This window comes from Hyperolius riggenbachi, chromosome 4 (genome assembly GCF_040937935.1).
Source record: "Hyperolius riggenbachi isolate aHypRig1 chromosome 4, aHypRig1.pri, whole genome shotgun sequence".
In the NCBI taxonomy this organism is placed as follows: Eukaryota; Metazoa; Chordata; class Amphibia; order Anura; family Hyperoliidae; genus Hyperolius; species Hyperolius riggenbachi.
The window spans coordinates 247438071-247462194 of NC_090649.1; the positions used below are offsets into that span (position 1 = coordinate 247438071).

At 42.6% G+C, this 24124-nt stretch overlaps 1 protein-coding gene across 2 annotated transcripts in view; it reads right to left on the reverse strand.

The window, feature by feature from the left end:
• Positions 1-24124, reverse strand: part of ME1 (malic enzyme 1) — a 385689-nt gene that overhangs the window by 183444 nt on the left and 178121 nt on the right. For both annotated transcript variants that reach the window (XM_068281558.1, XM_068281557.1), the window contains exon 6: positions 18503-18606. In XM_068281558.1, the coding sequence (XP_068137659.1) occupies positions 18503-18606 (104 nt within the window). The remainder of the gene's footprint in view (positions 1-18502; positions 18607-24124) is intronic.

Consider the following 24124-nt stretch of genomic DNA (forward strand, 5'->3'; position numbering starts at 1 on the left):
CAATATGTGGGTTTTAATTATGGAGGCATGTATTATTTCAAAACTATAATGGCCAAAAACTGAGAAATAATGCATTTTTTCAGTTTTTTTCTTATTCTTACTGTCAAAATGCATTTACAGTATGGTAGCTCTTAGCAAAATGTACCCCCAAAGAAAGCCTAATTGGTGGCGGAAAAAACAAGATATAGATCAGTTCATTGTGATAAGTAGTGATAAAGTTATAGGCGAATTAATGGGAGGTGAACATGGCTCGGATGCATAAAGTGAAAACGACTGAGAGCTTAAGTGGTTAAAGAGAACCCGAGATGTGTTTAAAGAATGTTATCTGCATACAGAGGCTGGATCTGCCTATACAGCCCAGCCTCTGTTGCTATCCCAAACCCCACTAAGGTCCCCCTGCACTCTGCAATCCCTCATAAATCACAGCCGTTCTGTGAGGCTGTGTTTACATCTGTAGTGTCAGTCTCAGCTGCTCCCCCGCCTCCTGCATAGCTCCGGTCCCTGCCCCTGTCCCTTCCCTCCAATCAGCAGGGAGGGAAGGGATGCAGGCGGGGACTGGAGTTCTGCAGGAGGCGGGGAGAGCAGCAGACTGACACTATAGACATAAACACAGCCAGCTCTGACAAGCTGTTTGTCAGCAGCGTGGCTGTGATTTATGAGAAATTGCAGAGTGCTGGGGGACCTTTAACGGGGTTTGGGATAGCAACAGAGGCTGGGCTGTATAGGCAGATCTAGCCTCTGTATGCAGATAATATTCTTCAAACCCACCTCGGGTTCTCTTTAAAGAATACCCAAGCAGCTCATAGTGACCCAGAACCACTAGGAAAGTATAGGGGACTAAAAGAGACTGAAAAGCCATCCTACTAAAAAGCAATGCTCACTGTAATTCGTCTTCTGGATCGCCCTGAGCTGCTTGAGTATCCTGCTGTACTAGTTCTAGCCTTATCAGGCTAATTTGGGCACGGGCGTGATTGGAAAAAACATTTTATAGCAGTAGTAGAATATCAGTAAATTTACCGATATTCTAAAACCTAATTGATATAGTAAAATATTTCACTATGACCTAACCTCTTGCTACTCTCACACAGAACCCTCCCCTGGTGGGCAACTAATAACCCTCCCCCTGGCAACTAATAGCCCCCCAGGCAAAGAATTACCCTTCTCCCTACAGTTAGCGGGTGACCCCAGCATGGGGAAAAGTGGTCTGAGGGGGCAGATGAGCAGTGGAGACACTGTGGGAGAAGCAGAGGACAGGCTGAGGCCAAGGCTCGGGCAGTAGCAGCCAGCAGGTAAGAGCAGCACAACTAGGCCTCACCTCACTATACGCTGCGGGTTACCAATCAGCCTGTGCTCTGTCACTATACAGCGACACACAGCCCACATATCTACATGCACATCATCTATCACCATTCAGCTCTGCTGAGCCTGTGGCAGGTGGGGATGCACTCGGGGGAGGGGCGTTGCAGTTCGCTAGTGACTCGAGTATAAGCTTGAAACACATCTAGCTAACCTCCTGTATAAAGCGCTGTATGCATGCTAAAAGGAACACGGCTGAGGTGGCTGTTTGGTGACATCTTGGCTGAGAATCTGGTTTATGTACAGTTGTCCCCTGACCATAGTAGCGATCTGTCACGCCCTTTCCAGTCCTATGTTGGACTACATCCGAAATTGGTATTTTCCACAATAGGTCTAATGTTGGACATAGTCCAAACAATGGCTGCTGCTTTTAGTGTTTGCTTTTAGGACTAAGTCCAACAGTTTAATCGCCATCAGCTTCCCACTCCGCCACGCTGCCACATAATTTAGATAGTCCGTGAGTGCTTTCAGGCATGTCCCTAGGGGCGTGGTTGTCAGATCTAGTCCAGTATGGCATCACCCTAGGTGGATCCGACACCATGACCCTCCCCCTTATGCCAGGCATCAATCTTGCACTAGTGTGAAGAAGTAGACACCCTCTAGACTCCCACCATTCCAGCACTCCCTAGATCACCCTTGCCCCAACCCCACCCCCATCCCAGAAAAAAAGTAAGTACTCCTGAGTGATCCCAAAAAATTGATTGGAAAGTGATAAATTAACAAATGAAGACAGAAATGTGCAATGTTGCCTCAATTACCCTGTACACTAAAAGCCGCTCAGTCATGCAACACCCGTTCATTACTCCGCCCCCTCATGTGTGTCAGCATAGTGCACTGCTTGTCCCTTGCAGTGTCAGCCTAACATTCAAGCATTATCATTATGGGTGACATATTGCCTAGGATGGCTTCTGGGATCAGTCTGCAGCAAGTCAGATTTCCATCTCCAAGTACTAACATGGAATTAGCATGTAGAATGATATGACAAGTGTTATATACTGCTAGGCAGAATTTAAAGGTGATTCACTCATCAGCTCTACAGAATTAGCGGATTCAAGCTTTCATCATGCGGCTTATAAGTCTCTATTGAAAAACATCTGGAAAAATAAGTTCTCTGTGTGCCAAAAAGGCACAAAGTGTGCCAAGCCTATAGCTTTGCATCACTGCCACAAATAGAATTTGTGAAATGGGCTACTTGTACCAGACAGGTAGTGGGATTTCACATCAAACAGGATAGATTTATTTCATTGCAGTTGCTTAGTCTAAGTGAATAATTAAGTAGATCACTTCTGCAAAGTTTGAAGTGAAATACTCATATTTTCGAGACTCCAAATAGTGGGCACAAATGTTATTTTATAGGCAGCTGTAAGAACAAGAGTCAGGTACAGCAAGAATGAACTTCATACTAGATATATCACATCAGGCCCTTTGGATGCAGGAATCGGCAGGCATCTAATAGACTCCTGTGTTAATTAGCAGTAATCCGGTGCCCAATCAGTGAGTTAGGCGCTCGATGCAGCAAGTTGCTAATTGGCTCTGCCATAGGAATTAATGGTTGTAGCCGATCGTAGATAATCATCTACAACAATGTTAGGCTTGGAGGTGTATTCTCCACAGTCAGCATGCAACGCATGAGCTGGCGTGGAGGAGGTACACACACTAGCACAAGGAAACAGGCTATCCCTAGTATAGTGGAGGGGAGGACTGACTCCAATAGGAGATTGTGGCGCACAGAGCCGGTGCAGATCTGACAGCCACAAACAATGCTTTCGTTATAACGTCTCAGCGCAAAGTAGCGCTGAGTGCATAAACCAGAACTGAGGAGATCAGGACAGGTAGACAGAATGAACGCTTGCTAGCTAGCGGCTACTTAGCGACAGCAAGCGTCCAAAACCAGACAGACTGGAATGAGGCAGCCAATGCGATGCGGCGATGGCGTGCCTCACAAAGACAGGACAGGATAGTCAGAAAATAGCCGGATTAAGATAGATGAACGTAACACAGATAAATATACAATAAGTATGTTTTCCTAGCGTATTACAATTACAGCTATCAATGAAACTATTTGTAACGTCTGACTAACATATGTATATATCGGCAATGAACCGATATATGACATAAGCAGGAACGCTGACTAGGAATGGAGTAACACAGGGAACAGGACTCAGAAGGATTCGCTATCTCTTCGCAGAGATGAACGCAATCCACAAACGGTAACAGAACAGGATTCAGAAGGATTCGTTATCTCTTCGCAGAGATGAACGCAATCCACAAACGGTAACAGAACAGGATTCAGAAGGATTCGTTATCTCTTCGCAGAGATGAACGTAATCCACAAACAGTAACAGAACAGGATTCAGAAGGATTCGTTATCTCTTCGCAGAGATGAACGCAATCCACAAACAGAACCAGGAGCAGGGTAACTACCTCAGCACGGGTGGTCACGGTACGCGCAACCTACCAAAACGTGCTGGAAAGCTGACTAACTGCACACAGGATATAAACAGTTTGTGTACGTATACATCAGCGACACTGATGTATCAACGTAACATAAATACAAGGAAAATAATAAACGTGCTGGTATGCATATATATTGGCAATGAACCAATATATGATGCAAAGACCAGCAAAGTATCTTTATAACAAGAAACACGATCGGGGGCTAAAGCGACAGCAAGACTGGCTTACACTGAAGCTATGAAAACCCAAGGAAACCCTGCAGGAAGCAGATCTTTATACTGAGGTCATCCAATGGGAGCAGACATGCAGATTCCCACACAGGTGAATGATAATCAGTCACAAGCTGACAGCAGGGAAAGACAGACAAAGCTATGCAGCTTGCATGGAAATAGATCAGAACTGCCTGAGCTGCAGCACTACTACTTCCAGCAACAGCTGCTGCAGCAGCGATCATTACAAACTAGAGGTCATTTAAGCACTAGGGTTAGAAGGTTCGGTTTAGGCATGGGGGTGGTAATTAGGGTTAGGTATTAGGTAGTAAGGGCTTGTTTTAGGCAATTGGAAGGGGGATTAGATTTAGGCATTAGATGGGGGGTTCATTTTAGGCACTAGAAGGAGAGGTGGCATTAGGTGAGGGTTTTCATTTTAGACACTAAGAGGCGAGAGCTTAAAGGACCTCTTTCGCAAAAATCTTAAAATTTAAAATACATGTAAACATATACAAATAAGAAGTACGTTTCTTCTTCAGAGCAAAATGAGCCATAAATTACTTTTCTTCTATGTTGCTGTCACTTACGGTAAGTAGCAGAAATCTGACATTACCATGTAACAAACTTATCAGCTGTTGTCTCTGGAGGCTGCTCTGACAAACTTGAGTAGAGATGGCCCGAACCTCCGATTTTCGGTTCGCGAACCTCCGCAAAAGTTCGGTTTGCGCAAACTTTCGCGAACCGCAATAGACTTCAATGGGGAGGCGAACTTTGAACACTAGAAACACTTATGCGGGCCACAAAAGTGATGGAAAAGATAATTCAAAGGGTCTAACATCTGAGTTTTTGCATGGATGAGTGGGATAGACGCCAAAAGTCCCGGGGAAAAATCTGGATTTGATGCAAAGCAGCGTTTTAAGGGCAGAAATCACATTGAATGCTAAATTGGAGGCCTAAAGTTCTTTAAAACATCTTGCATGTGTATACATCAATCAGGGAGTGTAATTAGAGTTCTGCTTCACGCTGACACACCAAACTCACTGTGTAACGCACCTCAAACAGCTGTTTGTGCAGTGACGGCAGTGCTGGACTGGTGCGCACCATGGTGAGAGTGCAGGCCATGGCGGTTTTCAAGCCCATATGGTCACCGGGCTGTGGTAGCTCAATGATAGAACAACAGTGACTGTCCAGCTGATCAAATTTGGTCTGTCCACAATGAAGCAATGACCTTATTATCTTGGGTGTGCCCTCCCCCCCAAGACACTTATATAGCCGTCGGTCATTGCTTCATTGTGATACGCAAGCCCCTTCACCACGGCAAGGTGATGATCACAAAGGGGAATTGGCACATGTACATGCCTTTTGTTTTGTTGTTGCAGCTGCAGTGCAGCCAGAAAAATTAGGCAGCAGAAAAAGTAGTATAGTGGCCGCTGCTAGCAGCGTCCTTAAAAATTCAGGAATCCACCTTCAGTCCTGGACCCTGTTGGTAGTGGCGGAGAAGGCAGTCAAGCGGCCTGCGGGCAGAGGTGCTGTGTGGGGAGCGACTTAGTCGTGGGGCAGGCAGTCACATGGCGTGCAGGCAGAGATGCTGTGTGTGGGGACTGACTTAGTCTTCGGCCAGGCCAGAGCGTGTTTGCAGACCAGGCATCTGTTGTCAGATGGACCCTTGACCCAACGCTATGTGCCAGAGATGTCACCACTTGCCTTTTAACATCACGGTACAGTTTAGGTATCGCCTTCTTTGAGAAAAAATTGTGGCCTGGTATCTTCCACTGCGGTGTGTGGCTTTGATTTTGTATGCTGATTTTCCTCAGGTGGTCTTCCCATTGCAGTTTGTGCTTTGTAATCATGTGCCTTCGTAAGGTAGTTGTCCCTACGCGGGTCTTGGTCTTTCCACGGCTCAATTTTCGGTGGCAGAGAGTACAGATGGCATTGCTCTCATCTGAGGCAGACACACACAAAAATTTCCACACCGCTGAGCCCTGGGGTGATGGCACTTTGGTGGTGGCGGCCGACAGAGTTAAAGAGAAACTCCAACCAAGAATTGAACTTTATCCCAATCAATAGCTGATACCCCCTTTTACATGAGAAATATATTGCTTTTCACAAACAGACCATCAGGGGGCGCTGTATGACTAATTTTGTGCTGAAACCCCTCCCACAAGAAGCTCTGGAACCGCGGTACTTTTGGCAGTTTTGTGACAGGTACCGGACAGGCACAGTGACACTGCGTGCGCTCACGTGGGTAGGTGGGTGCACTGTGAACAACAGGTAGGTATATGCAGTGATGGGTATTACAATGTGCACCTGTCACACACAGACAGGTACCGGGCAGGCACAGTGACACTGCGTGCACTCACGTAGGTAGGTGGGTGCACTGTGAACAACAGGTAGGTATATGCAGTGATAGGTATTATGATGTGCACCTGGCACAGTAGTAATTATACCACCAAGGGGCCAAAGGCCAGCTGCGACTGACTGACAGGGCTGTATATAATGCAAGTGGGCAACACACAAAAAAAAAATAGATCACAAGAACAAGATTAGCTCTCAAGAGAGCTGTTGAGGGGTGCTATTTTAGCAATAAGAATCAGCAAGGAGCAAGCTAAGAAGCCTACAAGTGCCTAACTAAGCTTTCCCTATAGGTCTCTGCACAGCAGCTCTCCCTTCTCAAAATTACTGCAGGCACGAGTGAGTCCAATGCCTGACGCTTCCTGCCTTTTATAAAAGGGGGTGGGGCTCCAGGAGGGAGTGTAGCCTGATTGGCTACAATGTGCCTGCTGACTGTGATGTAGAGGGTCAAATTTGACCCTAATGATGCACTATGGGGGCGAATCGAACTTCCGGAAAAGTTTGCAGTTCTCCGCGAAGGCGAACCACCGAAGTTCGCTGGGAACCGTTCCCTGGCGAACCGTTCAGGCCATCTCTAATCTTGAGCAGCTGCAAGAAGCTTCCTCTTCCTGTAGATGTGAGTTAGCGTGTTGTTTCTGGCAGTCTCCCTAGGAGGAAGTGCACAGCTGCCTTTATAGGTTAAGGAGGCATGTCTGAGGTGTGTCAGCTGATTCCTGTGGTCAGCTGACACTTGCTGCAGGGATGTTGCTAAATGGTCCGATTTTCCTGGATGCTTGGTCTGTGATCTACTTCTTCTATATATGCCCTGGGCATTCAGTTACTCACTGTCCGTCATAGCTATCAGTACGCTGAGCGCTGGACCTTGTCCTTGCTATTGTACCTAGTCAGCTAGTTTTCAGAGCTATATATATATACTGTATATATATATATATATATATATATATATATATATATATATATATATATATATATATATATATGCAGACACTGCTGATATATATGTACTCTAGTTAGACCATTATATATATATATATATATATATATATATATATATATATATATATATATATATATATATATATATATTGTATTTTGTATATTATCCTGATTGTTATTCTGTGTATGACCCGGCGTGTTCTCCACTTTGATTAGTCTCATCCTTCTGTGCTACAGTCATCTGATACTCGGTATAGACCTTGGCTAGCCTAACGACCCTGTCTCTGTCTCCTCCTTGTTTGTACCTCAGCCATATGATCTTATGTGTATGACTTCAGCCTGTTAAACGGCTTAGCCTCTGTCTCAGCCCATTGTACTTCAGCCATCTGACTACCAGTGTGTGAACCTAGCCTGTTATTTGACCTAGCTTTGCCTCAGTCCTTTTGTACCGCAGATTATCTGATCTTACGTGTATGACCATAGCTGGCGATCTGACTACGATTATCTTACTCGCAGTGTGATTATCCAGCGTCACATACCGACAGATTTTGGACCAGCCCATCTTTTTATGGGGGTTCTCAGGGTTTACTTTATCTTTAAAAGCACTTAGTGAATAGCAGTTGCTCCGTCCAAGTGCCAAATAAGTGTGCAGTGAGCAGGGAAGCTGATCAGCATCTTTGTATAAATCTTTTTCAGGGAGTGTCTTTATAAATAATAAAGGCCATGCTGAGAATCTCCCATGAAGAGATGGACTAATCCAAAACCTGTCAGTAATGTCCTATTTCTACTACCTACTGTAAGTGACAGCAGCATAGGAAAAAGTAATGTATGGCTCATTTTACTCTGCAAGAAATGTACTCCTTATTTGTATGCGTTTTAAATTTTAAGATTTTCGCGACAGTTCCTCTTTAAGTGAAAATGGGTTCCGGGTACTGCATAATACAAAATCAGTCATGTAAATTAACAATATTTTACAACTAGCCACACCACCCGTCGCTCAACTCAAGCAGTGCCGCTGCAATCTGTACACAGATATTTGTCATAGGGTATTTGCACAAAAAGTTGGTAAACCTAATACGTGGGCACACATACCAACTCCTGGCCCTATTTCACCTCTACGCACCCTGTGCCAAGCCTCTCACAGTGACACCATCAGAACTGGATCATCCATTAGGCAACCTGCCACCTTCTCTGACCTCTCTCCATTTCAACTTACCAAAAGCACCACTAGGGGTTCCCAAATCTACTACCATTACATCTTAATCCATCTCTGGACACCATTGCCTGCCTCCTGCACTAATATCCAAACCATTCACATCAGGAGGGAATATGGTTTTAGAAGCAAAGTCCTATGGGGATTTGTGGCTCAGTAGAACCCTGTTTTTGACAGCAGCCAATGTGGGGTTCTGAGGGTGAATACTACATAGCCTTACTGCTAGATAGTGAAGCACTGACCCACTACAGAATCCTTGTAATTAAGTCTTTGTAAATTCAATAAAAAATGATGAAATCTATATTACTTGCAGAATTGATGTATGCATGGTCAGCATAACATATATGTTTAGAAGAAATCCTGTAAAATTAAATGCATTTGATATACCAGCCAACGCTAACAGCATTGAGGCAAAAGGAATGTGTGTCTCGGTAATGGTTATAATGTAATACTTAGAGCCCTGGACCTACACAATGTAACATTTCTCACTTTAGTTCCCATATTCGCAGATTAAACTAGTATGATCTCATTCCACGATTCCATCCACAATACAGATCACATGGAATGTCTCCTCATATGGTACAAATTATAATGTAACATTAGTAAGAATCATCTAGCCATCTGCCAAAACAGGTAGAGTTGAGCTAAGGTAAGCAAAAGCAACAGATGTAAATTGATGTCAATTCTCATTTTATGGTTATTCCTAACAGCAGTAATTTATGAAATCCCTGTAATCTGATGAGTTCATTTAAAAACTCATGCAAAACTCATGAAAATACTTTTTAAGTAATATATATTTGATTCCACTGTTCTACAGTATGTTCAACATAAAATAAACAGTAATATGCTGCTGCCACTTAAGATCAAAACTTTTATATTTTCTTTGGTACTATTGTTTTGTCAAAAGTTTTTTTTTTACATTCTTTATGTATTAAAATGTATCTAGACTGTGCTTGCTCTATATAGGATCTGCATTACTAAAGGTGCATACACATGCACAATTTGGTGTAGTCTGACAGGAGAATTTTTTGTTCATTACAAACCAGTGAACATTGGAGATTCTACGTAGCTCTCCAAATTATTATAAGCATTGTGTATTTATATAGCCAGTGGCGTAGCTAAGGAGCTATGGGCCCCAGTGCAAGTTTTACATTTTATCTTTTTGTATTTGTATGTATTACCACTATCTTAAAGAGAACCTGTACTGAGTAAAAATATTTAAAATAAACACATGAGGTAACTTCAAATGAACATTACATAGTTACCTTGCCATCAGTTCCTCTCAGAAGCTCACCATTTTCTTCTGACAATAATCCCTTCCAGTTCTGACAATATTTTGTCAGATCTGAAATATATCAGTTGCTGTCAGTAAAATATCAGTTGCTGTCAGTTATAGCTGAGAGGAAAACTGATGTACCAGGTAATGTCCATGTTTCCCTATGGCTCAAGTGGGCGATGTTACAGTTTAACTGTGTGCTGACCAGAAAGCTGTTATGGGTAATGGCCATTTTCAAAATGGAGGACGGAAAATTCCCTTGATCACTGTGAACAAACAGTACGCGGGACAGGAGAAAGACACTGAGGAGTAGACTACATGGAAGGTAAGTATGATTTGTGTATGCTTATTTTGACTTTTAATTTTCAGTTCAGGTTTTCTTTAGGGGTCAATGTGTGATGCACTGCCCTTGGAGTCCCCTCCCAGGTATATAGGTTGGTGTGAATAGGAAGGGGTAAGCCTGAGTGTCCTGAGGAGGCATGGAAACACATGAAACAGCTGTCGACACAGACGGTCTTTTAATGCTGTTGTAACTCTTGTTATGTTCAATAAATGAATCCTTGAATCGAGTGCTGGAATCCGTCTATCTCATTTGACATAAGTTTTATATTGGGGTCCCCCAAACACTCTATATACATAACAAATGATACGGTGCAGAAAAATCTGCCAAGGGAAACCACAGAGTCAGAGGTGCAAGAAGGGGATGGGGAACAGTATGTTAATGATTCCTATTGTTCAAAGTATCTATAGAAGTGGTTATTACCAGCACGGGACCAATAAAGAGCTAATACTGTGGTTGAGGTCGCCCCTCTGGTACAGGGGCCCCTGGTGCGGTCGCAACCTCTGCACCCCCTATTGCTAGGCTACTGTATTTAGTGTTGACACCTTCTGCAGTACTTTTACATATAGTCCTATCACTAACAGTCCCTCAGGGGCGCTCACAAATCGAATCCCTACCGTAGTCAGTCATTATCTTATGTTCACATTATAGTCTAATGGTGCCCATTAATGGTACAATTTTTAGTGACCAATCACATTTTTGTTCAGATCATTCAGATTGTATTGCATGAAAACAGAGAAGCTGATTGACCCAATCGATACTGAATGATACCCTATTAATTAATCCCTTACCTCCCCTCTTATAGTTACCAAAATAAAACACATATACAAAAATTTGGCATTAAAATGACATTAAAAAAATACATAAATAGTTACCTTAGGGGCTCAACATTTTTTATTATGTACAGTATGTCATGAGGGTATATTACTGTTATTTTTTTTGCAAATAAGGGCTTATAATTCGTGACAGCTGCAAAACAGAAAAAATGCACCTTTATTTCCAAATAAAATATTGTCGCCATACTTTGTACTAGGGAAATAATTTCAACATCATAATAACTGGGACAAATGGGCAAATAAAATGTGTGGGTTTTATACACAGTAGCACGTTTTATTTTAAAACTAACAGTTGAAAACTGAGAAATAATGATTTTTTTTTCAATTTTTTTCTAATTATTCCTGTTAAAATGCATATAGAAGAAAATTATTTTTGGCAAAATGTATCACCCAAAGAAAATCTAATTGCTGCCAATAAAAACAAGGTATAGATCATTTTGTTGTGATAAGTAATGATACAGTTATTGGTGAATGAATGGGAGGAGCGCTGAAATGTGAACATTACTCTGGTCCATAAGGGGAAAAAACCCTTAGTGGTGAAGTGGTTAAAGTATCATTGTCATCTGTATTCATTTTATTAATCACGTTCAAAGAATTTTCCTTAAGGGCTCCCGATAAATTAAAAATTTAACACTATAGCCACTATATATAATGGCGCCTATGGCAATGCCCTAACATTATCATATTAGCGGTGTATTGGCAGCGGGGGTTAGTTAAGGTTAGGCATGGAAGTAGGTGTTTTTAAGGGTTAGGCATGGGGGAGTGATGGTTAAGGTTAGGCATGGGAAGGTTAAAGAGGAACTGTCTCGAAAATCTTAAAATTTAAAACATATACAAATAAGACGTACATTTCTCCCAGAGTAAAATGAGCCATAAATTACTTCTCTCCTATGTTGCTGTCACTGACAGTAGGTAGTAGAAATCTGACATTCAAATTGCAAACATGACAAAATGGGGCTTTAAATGAACCAATATTCGTCTTTTATTTCTTCATATCAAAAGGTCTTCATAATAACAGATATACAGGTAGACATAATTTCCAGAATTCTCAGTAACAACCACACCGACTGCCTGACACGTGTTTCACGATCAAAGATCGCTTCCTCAGAGGCATACAGTATACATGTATATCTGTCAAAAAACACATATAATAAGGAATTTTACATTACATACCATTCTAGGCGTATGTATATCGCGGGATACAGGTAGAAAGTCAGTAAGTAAAACAATCTTACCACTAGAGTCCAAAAAACGAACCCAGGCCACAATCTGAAAAAATTACAATTTCCATAAATGCTCGTATGGAGGAGGACGCCAGTGAAACTGCCTAAAGTGAACACCATGTGTACATCCGATAGTCTCCACACCAGTAGATATCGTGCACAGTATAAAGTACAGATAACCCCATATGTGTATCATACACCTAGTGTCCACGTGCCTATGATATATATACATTAGTGCACACATATATATAATCCTCATGTGTATCAACACAGCTCAAAATTGCTGCAGTCCACACTATACATCCTGAGAAATCCCAGGGATAGGTGTGTAACATCTCATATATACATGGGTTATGAAAAAGTGAAAAGGCTATAAGCACCTGAGAAAGTGAGAGAAAGGGTGAAAGTATCATCATATATATAGGTACATGCAGTGAATGACTCCAGGTGTATACCTGGGCCAGCTGGACTATAAGGCCATGCATATGTCCATATAGACAAAAGCAGAAAAACTGCAATACATGTACATAGACAGAGATAGACCAAAAGTCCAATATGCAAAGTGAGGCCCCTAGAAGGGACACCCGTGTATATAAATCATACAGCCAAGCACAAGTAGTTACCTGTAGAGATATGAAGATCACAACACATGGACCAAAGTCCAAAGATAGCCACCGTCCGTACCGATGCGGAAGTGTAGTGTCAGAGAGCGCATAGGATCAAAATAAACCCTCCATCCACCAATAGGAAAGGCCCAAGCAGTGACTGCTTGGGAAAGTGTATGAGGACCTATTTATTTCTATGGGGAATACAATTATGTTAGCTTTATCTCCAATTATACTAAAATCATTTTATTTTAAACATAAATAAAGCATGTTAACCAATAATAAAATAATTTGAATTCTCGGATTGCCAAAAATTCTTCAGTTTCAGTTAAAATGTAATTCTTTAAAGTGAACCTGTGTTAAAAAAAGAATCTTTTTAAACCTAGAGTGAGCCTGCATTGTTTGTAACCTGTAAACTGTAGAGACAAACGGTGGCCACATTCCCTCTGAAAATGCTTGTTCTATGCATCCTCTGGCTCCCGATCACGTGACTCACATCGGTCACATGATTGGCCGGCGAATGGCAGCAGAGTGAGTGCAGCTGTGAAGCATGGAGGAGGCCCGCAATTCCGGATCAAGTAAAAATTACACAGCTTCCTGTCCCATCACAGGGGCTATTCGTATGCCCCTGCTTTAGTGGTAAGCAAAGAATAAGGGTCGGTCACGAGACACTTCAGTTACGGAGCTGCACCAGCCTCACATGGTACCTGTCTGGGTTGGAAGATCTCACACATTCATACGCAGGGTTGTGTGCTGTGATAGCTCAGTAGCTGCTGATATTTATGTAAAGTTAGGTTATGACAATGCTGGAACAAAGGGAAGAGTGGCAGGAAATAGAGTTAGCATTTTTTCTAGGCATTGAATGGAAGAGTTAAAAAGCAAACTGTCTCCATGAAATGCAGCACTTATCATGCCACATCAACAAGAATCTCAATCCTGGCAACATTTTCCATGTGCTGGATATAGAGTCCCAGCGTACTCCCAGACTTCTCAGTATGGCTTACTGCTCTGACAAATAGATTCTTTTCATATTCCCAGCGAAAGAATGTGTCTCCCCAATGTAACTAAAGTTCAAATTTAGCTTATAGAAAAGATATTAGAAGACTAAAATAACAGTACGCCAGCACATTCTTTGCCATTTAGAGATATGAAGCCAAACAAAGGAGTTCTCTGTCAATGGACATTTTACATTTCCCTGTCCTTTTAGCTACTTTATAATAACATGTTAGACAGATGGTGAGCTATAATACAGGTATTACCTTTCAGCAGAAACCACTCAGTTTGCCTTATTTTTCTTAGACATTCTGCAACTTGAAAATGTCACTGTGCTTATTGGTAAGTAAAGGTTGTTTCAGTCTATAGAAGTCAGGAGAACTCAAGAATGAAGATCAAGATAGCTTAGTAGAGCTTACAGATCAAGAAACCACTCATTAAGTTTCAGATATATTTATTATAGCCTAATCTTCTATCATCTCTCTTCATCTCTACATTTCCAATACCACTTCAAGCATGACCTCCAGTTTAGTGTCCTCTCCCCCTTTGTGTTTTGCTTTAAACATGCAGTGTCCCTCTCCAACCTTGGCAGAAGCCTGGGGCCAGGTGAGGGTCAAGCGGCCTCGCTGCCACCTACTCTGACCTCTCTCCAACGTCAGGCATTGTGGTAAGCTGAAGCACTGAAGAAGAGAAGACCCAGTGATGGACCAAGTTATTGTGCTCTTCTGTGGCCACTCTGCTGATGCTGAACAAGGCACAGATCAAGAAACTACTCATTAAGTTTCAGCTATATTTATTATAGCCTAATCTTCTATCAGCATACACTTCCACACATTTTCAGCATCTCTACACTGTACTCTGCACAAATCAGAGGGCAGGAAAGCATTGTGACAGGGGTGAGCCACTGCACATCATGTGAGCAGAGGGGAGCGGTAGGTGACACTAATCAAAGATAAAAAGCTTGATTCCTACTTGTACAGCAAATGCACCAATTTGTGTTACAATCCTGACCTGCCGCATTTTTCCAGAACAGACCGTAAAATTCCGGGTGCACAGATGCAATAAAAGCTTAAACAGACAGTGTCCATTTTCACTAGATTGATCACCACATTCACTTTGCTGAACAGATCGACGTGTTCCATCGCTAATCCTAATCCCGTAATGGTCCCTCAGTTCTGCTGCTGCTGACTCCTCCGCTCTGACCCGATGCCGGTAAACAGATTAGTGCCCTGCAAAAGCATGGGGATCCCTATTGGATTGCAAAAGACCAATGGAAATCTTGCCAGGGAGAATTCTTATTGGTTTATGGTGGACCAATAAAAATTCTCCCTGCTGCTAGGGAGAATTGGTCTATTGTTATCCAATGGGGAACCCCTCCAGTCTGTGAGCTTCAGGACCGAGCAGAGGAGCCAACCAGGGGGCATGTGAGTATAGGTGATCGAACACGTCGATCAAAGTAGATGGATGGAGAGAATGCAAAATGGACAGCAAGGACATGTGATGAACCGGTGTGCACTGCGCTCCATTGCACAACCGTGACATGTGTGTATCCTTTCCATCCATTCCAAGTGGAAACCAAGCCTTAAGCTGCTTCTGCAGCATCGGCAGGCCAAGGGAGACAGACAGAAGCAAAGCTGATTTTCAAAAGTGAAGTATTTGTGTTATAATATGAACATTTTACCCCAGTATCATATTCTAGAACTAGACATACTTTGTAAATAATGCAGCAGAAATAAGCACAAACAAGTCAGGTAAGTTATAAATGGGGTTCCATTTGCTCAAAGGCTATTACTATGTCCCTATACTCTACCCAGATGTCTGAACAGAAGTCAGTAGTTCACAAAACAGGTGGGAATGATTATGTGCAATACTGGGTAGGGCATTGTTTAGGTTATAAAATTACCCTCATTTGAGAAACTGTGATGGTCAAACAAGATGAGGAGATGTACAGGCAGAGTGAAAAGATGTATAGTTAAAGATCTTCATGCATTAATCTAATTCAAAATAAAGTTTGATGGCATCCCTACCTTAAAATAAGGAACAGATGATGGTTCCAAAATTGTATAATTAATTACGGCAGTCTAACTGGTATACCTGCATCGATCACCCATGTTACAGGCATCTTTATCAGGATTAACAGAAATATCCAAATGATTCACCGTACTGTAAGAACTATAAACAATTCCATGTGTTTACTTCCCTAGAGAGCTTTGTGATATCTGAAAACAGCACATGTTGGAGCAATACAACCTCTATGCTCAAGGTCCTATTTTCTACAATCCAGGGCCAGAGATTGTATGTTCTCCCCGTGTCTGGGTGGGATTTCTCCAGGCACTCTAGTTTCCTCCCACATTCCAAAAACCTACAGATAAGATAATTGGTTTCCCCCTAAATTGGCCCTAGCCTAAAACATGCACACTGCATGATACATACAAAGACATGTGACTATGGTAGGAATTAGATTGTGAGCCCCTCTGAAGGATAGTTAAGTGACAAGACAATATACTCTGTACAGCACTGTGGAAGATGGCGCTATATAAATACTCAATAATAATAAACCATAGCAAAAAGAATGGCCAAATAGACTGTACCAACTGTCCTAGAGTTTTTGGCAAATGAAAGGGAAGAGCGCTGAAATGCTCTGGTCCATAAGGGGAAAAACCCTCAGTGCTGAAGTGGTTAATTCATCCAAATGACAATTAAAACCATTTAAAAACAGAATGATATACCTCTTCTGCAATTCACAGTCTACTGTATATCTTAATTTATGATCACATCCATGGTTCAATCAGAGCCATTTCAAGGCATTATCTAGAATAATAAAGTGCTATAACTGATTAGAAGTAATACATGTACTCAAAGGCGTACATCAAAAAAGGGCGTCGGGAAAAAAGGGCGCGTGGTGTAAACGATAAGCAGTATTATCGTTTATAAAAATATTGTGTAGAATTTCGTTTACAAATAGTGTTTTAAGAATTTATAAATCATTAAATAATGTGTATGAAATCGGCAATTCTTAAAACGTTAATCTTCCCTGTTTCTAAACTGAAACTTATAATTACGTTTGTTAAAAAAACAGTATTATTTGTTTAAACATTATAATTATATATTGTTATGAATAATCTTGATTTATCGTTTATTATTATAATAAAATGTGAAAATATTGTTTATAACAATGATATTAATATAAGTACATTCATAATAACTGTTGATTAGTATTATTAAAATTGTACTAAAACTATACCTAACCCTACTCTCACACAGAACCCTCCCTGTACCTATCCCTAACCCCTGAACCCCCTGGTGGTGCCTAAACCTAAGACCCCCCCTGGTGGTGCCTAAACCTAAAACCCCCTGGTGGTGCCTGAACCTAAGACCCCCCCTGGTGGTGCCTAAACCTAAGACCCCCCCTGGTGGTGCCTAAACCTAATACCCCCCTGGGGTGCCTAAACCTAAGACCCCCCCCCTGGTGGTGCCTAAACCTAAGACCCCCCTGGTGATGCCTAAAACTAACCACCCCAAAGACCTCCCTGTACCTATCCCTAACCCCTAGACCCCCTGGTGGTGCCTAAACCTAAGACCCCCCCTGGTGGTGCCTAAACCTAAGACTCTCCTGGTGGTGCCTAAACTTAAGACCCCCCTGGGGGTGCCTAAACCTAAGACCCCCTGTGGGTGCCTAAACCTAAGACCCCCCTAGTGGTGCCTAAACCTAAGACCCCCCTGGTGGTGCCTAAACCTAAGACCTCCCTGTGGGTGCCTAAACCTAAGACCCCCCTGGTGGTGCCTAAACCTAAGACCCCCTACGGATAATAATGTTTTACAAACATTAATAAATAAAAAATTTAAATAAAAAAATGTAAATAATTTTTTGGGGTGCATAATAATGTTTTAGAAATGTTTTACAAATAGTGATTGTAAAAAATATATTGCAATTTAAGTTACGTACTGATCGCTTTATTTTGTGAATAATAATGTTTTACAAACAGTAAGGGTTAAAATGTTAAATAATGTTTTAATTAAATAGGATAAATATGTTTAGTATTTTTATAAACGTTATTCGTCACGGGCTTATTTTCTAAACGTAAATCATCACAAGCACAGTTATAAAACATTAAAATCTCCGGGGGCCGTTTGTAAAACGTTAATAATCTCCGGCGCCCTTTTTTCCCTGTTCGGCGCCCATTAAACGATATTTATAATGGAAGTGAATGGGGCGCCTTTTTGGCCACTTGTCTCATGCGCCCAAATCTGCTGCTTCCACTCAAAGTACCTAGGGCACTAAGTGCAAAAGTAGATCAAAATAAATGCTCAGTTTTCATAAATATCAATTCATGCAAATACACCATCTATATATATTACACCGGGTGCCACCGTATACAGGAAAGGTCTTCCAACCATGTCTGAATGCCTGGAAGAGGTCCGGGGATAAATCCCTAAGAGATGCCCCACATGTATTGTGAGGTTAAACATCTGCTTCCTCTGGAGCCAAACAGTATAGGAACGGCAGTGTAGACAGAGTACGCTACATGCTAACCTTTTGAGTTGATATGACAGCAGCTATCTCTAAACCTATAATACTGAATAATGGCCACGCTTGTAGACTGGACCTACTACTAATGCTTGTGATTTGTTGTCTTCAACCTCATAAACTGGAAATGGAAGCAGTGAATATCCTGAACTTATAATACATAAACAAATGCGTTTACCTGTCAGTCACAGCTTTCATGAATTCCTCCACAAGGTCATCATAAGCTTTCCCTCTCACTCTCCTGTGTCTCAGCCCAATATAAAGAGGGTCTTTTAGTAACTCCTGCAGAGAAAATGCATAAGAAAAGTAATATTGGGAGGTAGATATAGAAAGTGCAAAATGTGTCTAGTACTTTGCTAATTAAAGAGTAATTTTACAGAATTATTTTTATTCATACATTATTAAGTCAATGTTGGCTGACTATAAAATCTGTCCTCTCCCTGGTTCACATTCTTAAATGTATCACAGGTGGCAAAATCTTTACTGTTGGCCTATGATCTGGAGTATCCCTGCGGAATTAGCGCACTCTCAAAATATCCCCTGATGATGGCAGAAGGACGAAACCTGGTTGGGATTTGAAGAAGTAGGCAATTATATACAGTACTTCCAATTACAGGTACTGTAGTCCCCGGTTAACGAACGAGATAGGGAATGTAGGTGTAACGATTGGTGTCAGCAACACAGATATTTCTGATTATTGATGATCTGCAGTATCACCAATAATACAGATGGTATACCTGATTATATGGTGATCTGCAGAATCACCAATAATACTAGTATAGCCAGACATGTGACAACCAGTGTAGGATTGTGTTTAGGTGTAACAGTAATTCAGATGAGGGAGCCTACCCGAGGAGCGGGTGACTCAGCCTGCAGCTGATGCTCACCTAATGGCGGGGTGAGTCAGACAGTACTGCAGACAAGAAAGCTAATGTGGATAATACAATACTGCTGGATAACTGATCACCTATAGAGCAAGTGATTCAGAGTGTACTGCAGCCCGGTAGTGTTTGGTGCACAGTATAAGGAGAGAACCACAGTAGAGCTGAACTCAGGCTCTCTTGAAGGGCAGCTAGAGCGGACTGTCTTGCAGCCTAGGAGTAGTTGATACAATTGGTGCTGAAGCCCTGTTGGATTCAGGCGTTACTGCAGCCTAGGCTTGAGTGAGACAGACAGTACTGCAGCCTAGTAAGTGACACAGATAGTACTGCAGCCTAATGGCAAATGACACAGATAGTACTGCAGCCTAATGGCAAGTGACACAGATAGTACTGCAGCCTAGGATACCTGAGGAGCAGGTATCCTGACTAGAAGGCAGTATCCTACACATAGGAGATTGGTGCAGGAAACAGATTTCGCTCACTGGTGGCAGGGCCCACCAGTGCGGGTAGAGTGGTCAGACAGGCAGAGTTTGGCAACGAGCGGACAGACAAAGTACAGAATCGGAAGACTGATTCAACGTCAGGGACAGGCTGGGTCGGCAACGTGAATCAGATAGACTGAGGTACAGAATCGACAAATAGTCAGAGGAAGCAATAGGTCATAACAAATAAACAATGAACTAGTACTTTAAAGCTATCAACAGAATCTAGCTAAGTGTGAATTCCCAGCTCCAGCTGGTTCTAACACACTTTGGGAACTGACTGGGGTCTGAGAGCTAACACAATATAGCATACGCAACAGCAGACGCAGAGCTACTGACAGGCCTGCTTTATATATACCCAGCAAGCTCCACAGCGCCGCCCCAATCCCTCAGCCAATCCGGATGCCCGCTGGAGTCAGCTGACCGCAGGATCAGCTGACCCTCCTCTTTGCTGCATAAAGGTCCTGTCGCTCTGCCTGCGTGCGCGTAGCCCTTAACCTGTGAGCAATGGAAGGACCAGCCATAACTTGAGCATTTAACCGCACGGCAGAGGCCGCCGGCTGATACGCGGAGATAGCCGCCATGCCGCTTGTCTCCGCGGCGGCATCTCCGCTATTCTTTACAGTAGGTTTGTTTTTAACCTGAATCTGTTCTTAAGTCGGAACATTGTGCGATCTCTATCCCCTGTACCTCCTCTGAGCCCCCTGTGCTTCCAGTGTCCCCCTCTGTGTCACCTCTGCCCCCTGTACCTGCTTGTACAAGTTTAAAAGCCATTTTTTCTTTGAATTTTTAAAATTGATTTTCTCAAAAACTACTACTCAAAAATTCCAATTTGAAAAAATGTTTTTGACCATGGAAACACAGAATCCATGCCGTATCGGCGGGTCGTTTGTAAGTCAGGCGTTAATAAGTCGGGGACTACCTGTACTGTATATTTGCACTGTATATGTATTATTGTTGAAGGCTTGTTTATGCACCCACAATGTATATTCTATTTTCTGGAACTGTTTTTGACTGATTTTAAATAAAGTGGATTTTATTTTGTGGATCAGAGATTTGACCCTTTGTATTTGGTTTATGTGGTGATGGCCACCTTATCAGTATATTGTGCACTGGGTTGCTGCAGGTCTCTGTAACATAGTGCAGAGTGATAGCTACTATTTTGCTAACAACCTATTGGAGAAAGGAACCTCTAGCAGCTTCACTTATTCTACTAAGTGAATCTTTCCACCTGTGCTGCAAAATATTTGTTTGTTGTGTTCCCGAAGTAGAAACAACACCTAGGATCATATGCAATTAACTTTTTCTCTTTAGATTTCTCTAAGTAGGAAGTGATATGGTGTTTGTCAAGAGGTAGCGCTCAAGGTGCGTATCACCTAAAAAGGATGTCATCAAATCAAATATGTTCAGCTTATACTACATATGACAGGTACAAGCCTAAATATAAACACTTTGGCACTCAAAGTCCATGCAAGGTTATTAGCAAGGTAATAACTAAAAGTCCATGTACACAGGCCCTAAAATTTAAAACTTGGACTAGATCGCTGGTTTCTTCTCCATAGGTACACACAGCACACTAAAAGTAGATTCTTCAAATTGTGGACCCTCCACCAACACCCTTTGTGGTCCACTCACCGCTGTATTAGACCAACCAATGGTCTATATGCACATTGGGACCGTTCCCGGGTCGTCCCCCACCTCTCGATCAAATGCAGTGTGTCTTTAATCCAAACAGACCTCTTCATATACGATGCAGCCTTCTAGCTAAAAAACTTAGTGAAGAGAACTCCACATAGCGTAATACTGCTTAAAAATGTTTATTTAATAAAATGCAATTGCACTCACATGTTTGTAGATAAAATCAGCGCATAGAGTGATTTATAAACGGGCTCTCCCCCGTTCAGGTGGCCAGGCTGGCAGGCTCCTCAGAGTGGATCCCCTCTATTTCCGCCGCGCGGTCGGAAGAAAAACGGACGCCACACGTGCCTCCTCGCCGCCGCTCACCCTGTGATTGTGTGGCCCAGTTTCCGCATCAGACTCCGCCCTATCGATTTCGTCACCAAGTGACTCATCAGGGGCATGGAGTCTGATGCGTCCCAGGCCTTTTTGAACTAATGGAGCGCTTCCCGCGCATGCTCCATACATACACTATGGACGCCTGCCAATCTGCCGCCATCTAGTGGATAAAATTAGTATTACGCTAAAAAACAAAATAAATACCTAGCAGACCTCGCAGAGTAAGCCGTTACATTTCTATGTAACCACATTCCTCATATTTATGCAATTCCCTCCCCTCCCTCACTAAATTCACATCCTACCATCACACAGGTTGTTCCCAAAATTTACTACCAACAGCACATCAAATCCCCAACCACAAATTACAATTCATGTGTGTTCATGCGTTCCTGCCCCCACTCCATACCCTATATAAGTGAACCCCCTACCTTCCTTCATCCCACCACCCCCCTTTTTCCATTTAACCCTAAATTCCATTACCCCCATCATCCCCTTACATATATTAGGGATCAGAGGTCATGAACACATACCCACACATTTACATACCACAGGGACATAGTTCCAAGCTCTTTTAAAGCTACAGCATATCATATTGGCATACATATAACCCCTTACCCCACCTTGGGTTCATTCTCTGAGTGCCCTTCATTCCCCCCTCTTCTCTCACACCCCTTCATTTGGATCATTTCACCCCATTGGGAACATTTCTCTAGACAAAGTTTTGCCATCAGTGGGATCAGGGTGCATGCACACACATCACACCCCTAATCCCCCAAAAAGCATACCAGATCGATATCTATATTGAGGCCATCCGGTCTCAGTGTCCCCATCCGGTGGATCCACTTGGTTTCCTCCTGTGAGACCCTTTTGAGTTTATTACACCCCCTCCAGTTGGGAATAATTTTCTGTAACGCACAAAAAGATAACTCCCTGGGGTTACAGTTATGGTGGCTACTAAAATGGGCTGAAACTCCGTGATTGGGGTATCCCTTCACAATGTTGCGAATATGCTCCCCCATCCGCTCCTTTAAGGTGCGTGTGGTTCTCCCGATATACTGCCATCCACATTTGCACCAGGCAAGGTATACAACAAATCTATCATTACAGGTAATGAATTCTTGAATTTTAAAGCTTTTTCCATTGCTGAAGGATGTCACCCTATCAGTTTTTTGACCTACAGCCTCCCTGCTGGTCAAAAAACTGATAGGGTGACATCCTTCAGCAATGGAAAAAGCTTTAAAATTCAAGAATTCATTACCTGTAATGATAGATTTGTTGTATACCTTGCCTGGTGCAAATGTGGATGGCAGTATATCGGGAGAACCACACGCACCTTAAAGGAGCGGATGGGGGAGCATATTCGCAACATTGTGAAGGGATACCCCAATCACGGAGTTTCAGCCCATTTTAGTAGCCACCATAACTGTAACCCCAGGGAGTTATCTTTTTGTGCGTTACAGAAAATTATTCCCAACTGGAGGGGGTGTAATAAACTCAAAAGGGTCTCACAGGAGGAAACCAAGTGGATCCACCGGATGGGGACACTGAGACCGGATGGCCTCAATATAGATATCGATCTGGTATGCTTTTTGGGGGATTAGGGGTGTGATGTGTGTGCATGCACCCTGATCCCACTGATGGCAAAACTTTGTCTAGAGAAATGTTCCAGATGGGGTGAAATGATCCAAATGAAGGGGTGTGAGAGAAGAGGGGGGAATGAAGGGCACTCAGAGAATGAACCCAAGGTGGGGTAAGGGGTTATATGTATGCCAATATGATATGCTGTAGCTTTAAAAGAGCTTGGAACTATGTCCCTGTGGTATGTAAATGTGTGGGTATGTGTTCATGACCTCTGATCCCTAATATATGTAAGGGGATGATGGGGGTAATGGAATTTAGGGTTAAATGGAAAAAGGGGGGTGGTGGGATGAAGGAAGGTAGGGGGTTCACTTATATAGGGTATGGAGTGGGGGCAGGAACGCATGAACACACATGAATTGTAATTTGTGGTTGGGGATTTGATGTGCTGTTGGTAGTAAATTTTGGGAACAACCTGTGTGATGGTAGGATGTGAATTTAGTGAGGGAGGGGAGGGAATTGCATAAATATGAGGAATGTGGTTACATAGAAATGTAACAGCTTACTCTGCGAGGTCTGCTAGGTATTTATTTTGTTTTTTAGCGTAATACTAATTTTATCCACTAGATGGCGGCAGATTGGCAGGCGTCCATAGTGTATGTATGGAGCATGCGCGGGAAGCGCTCCATTAGTTCAAAAAGGCCTGGGACGCATCAGACTCCATGCCCCTGATGAGTCACTTGGTGACGAAATCGATAGGGCGGAGTCTGATGCGGAAACTGGGCAACACAATCACAGGGTGAGCGGCGGCGAGGAGGCACGTGTGGCGTCCGTTTTTCTTCC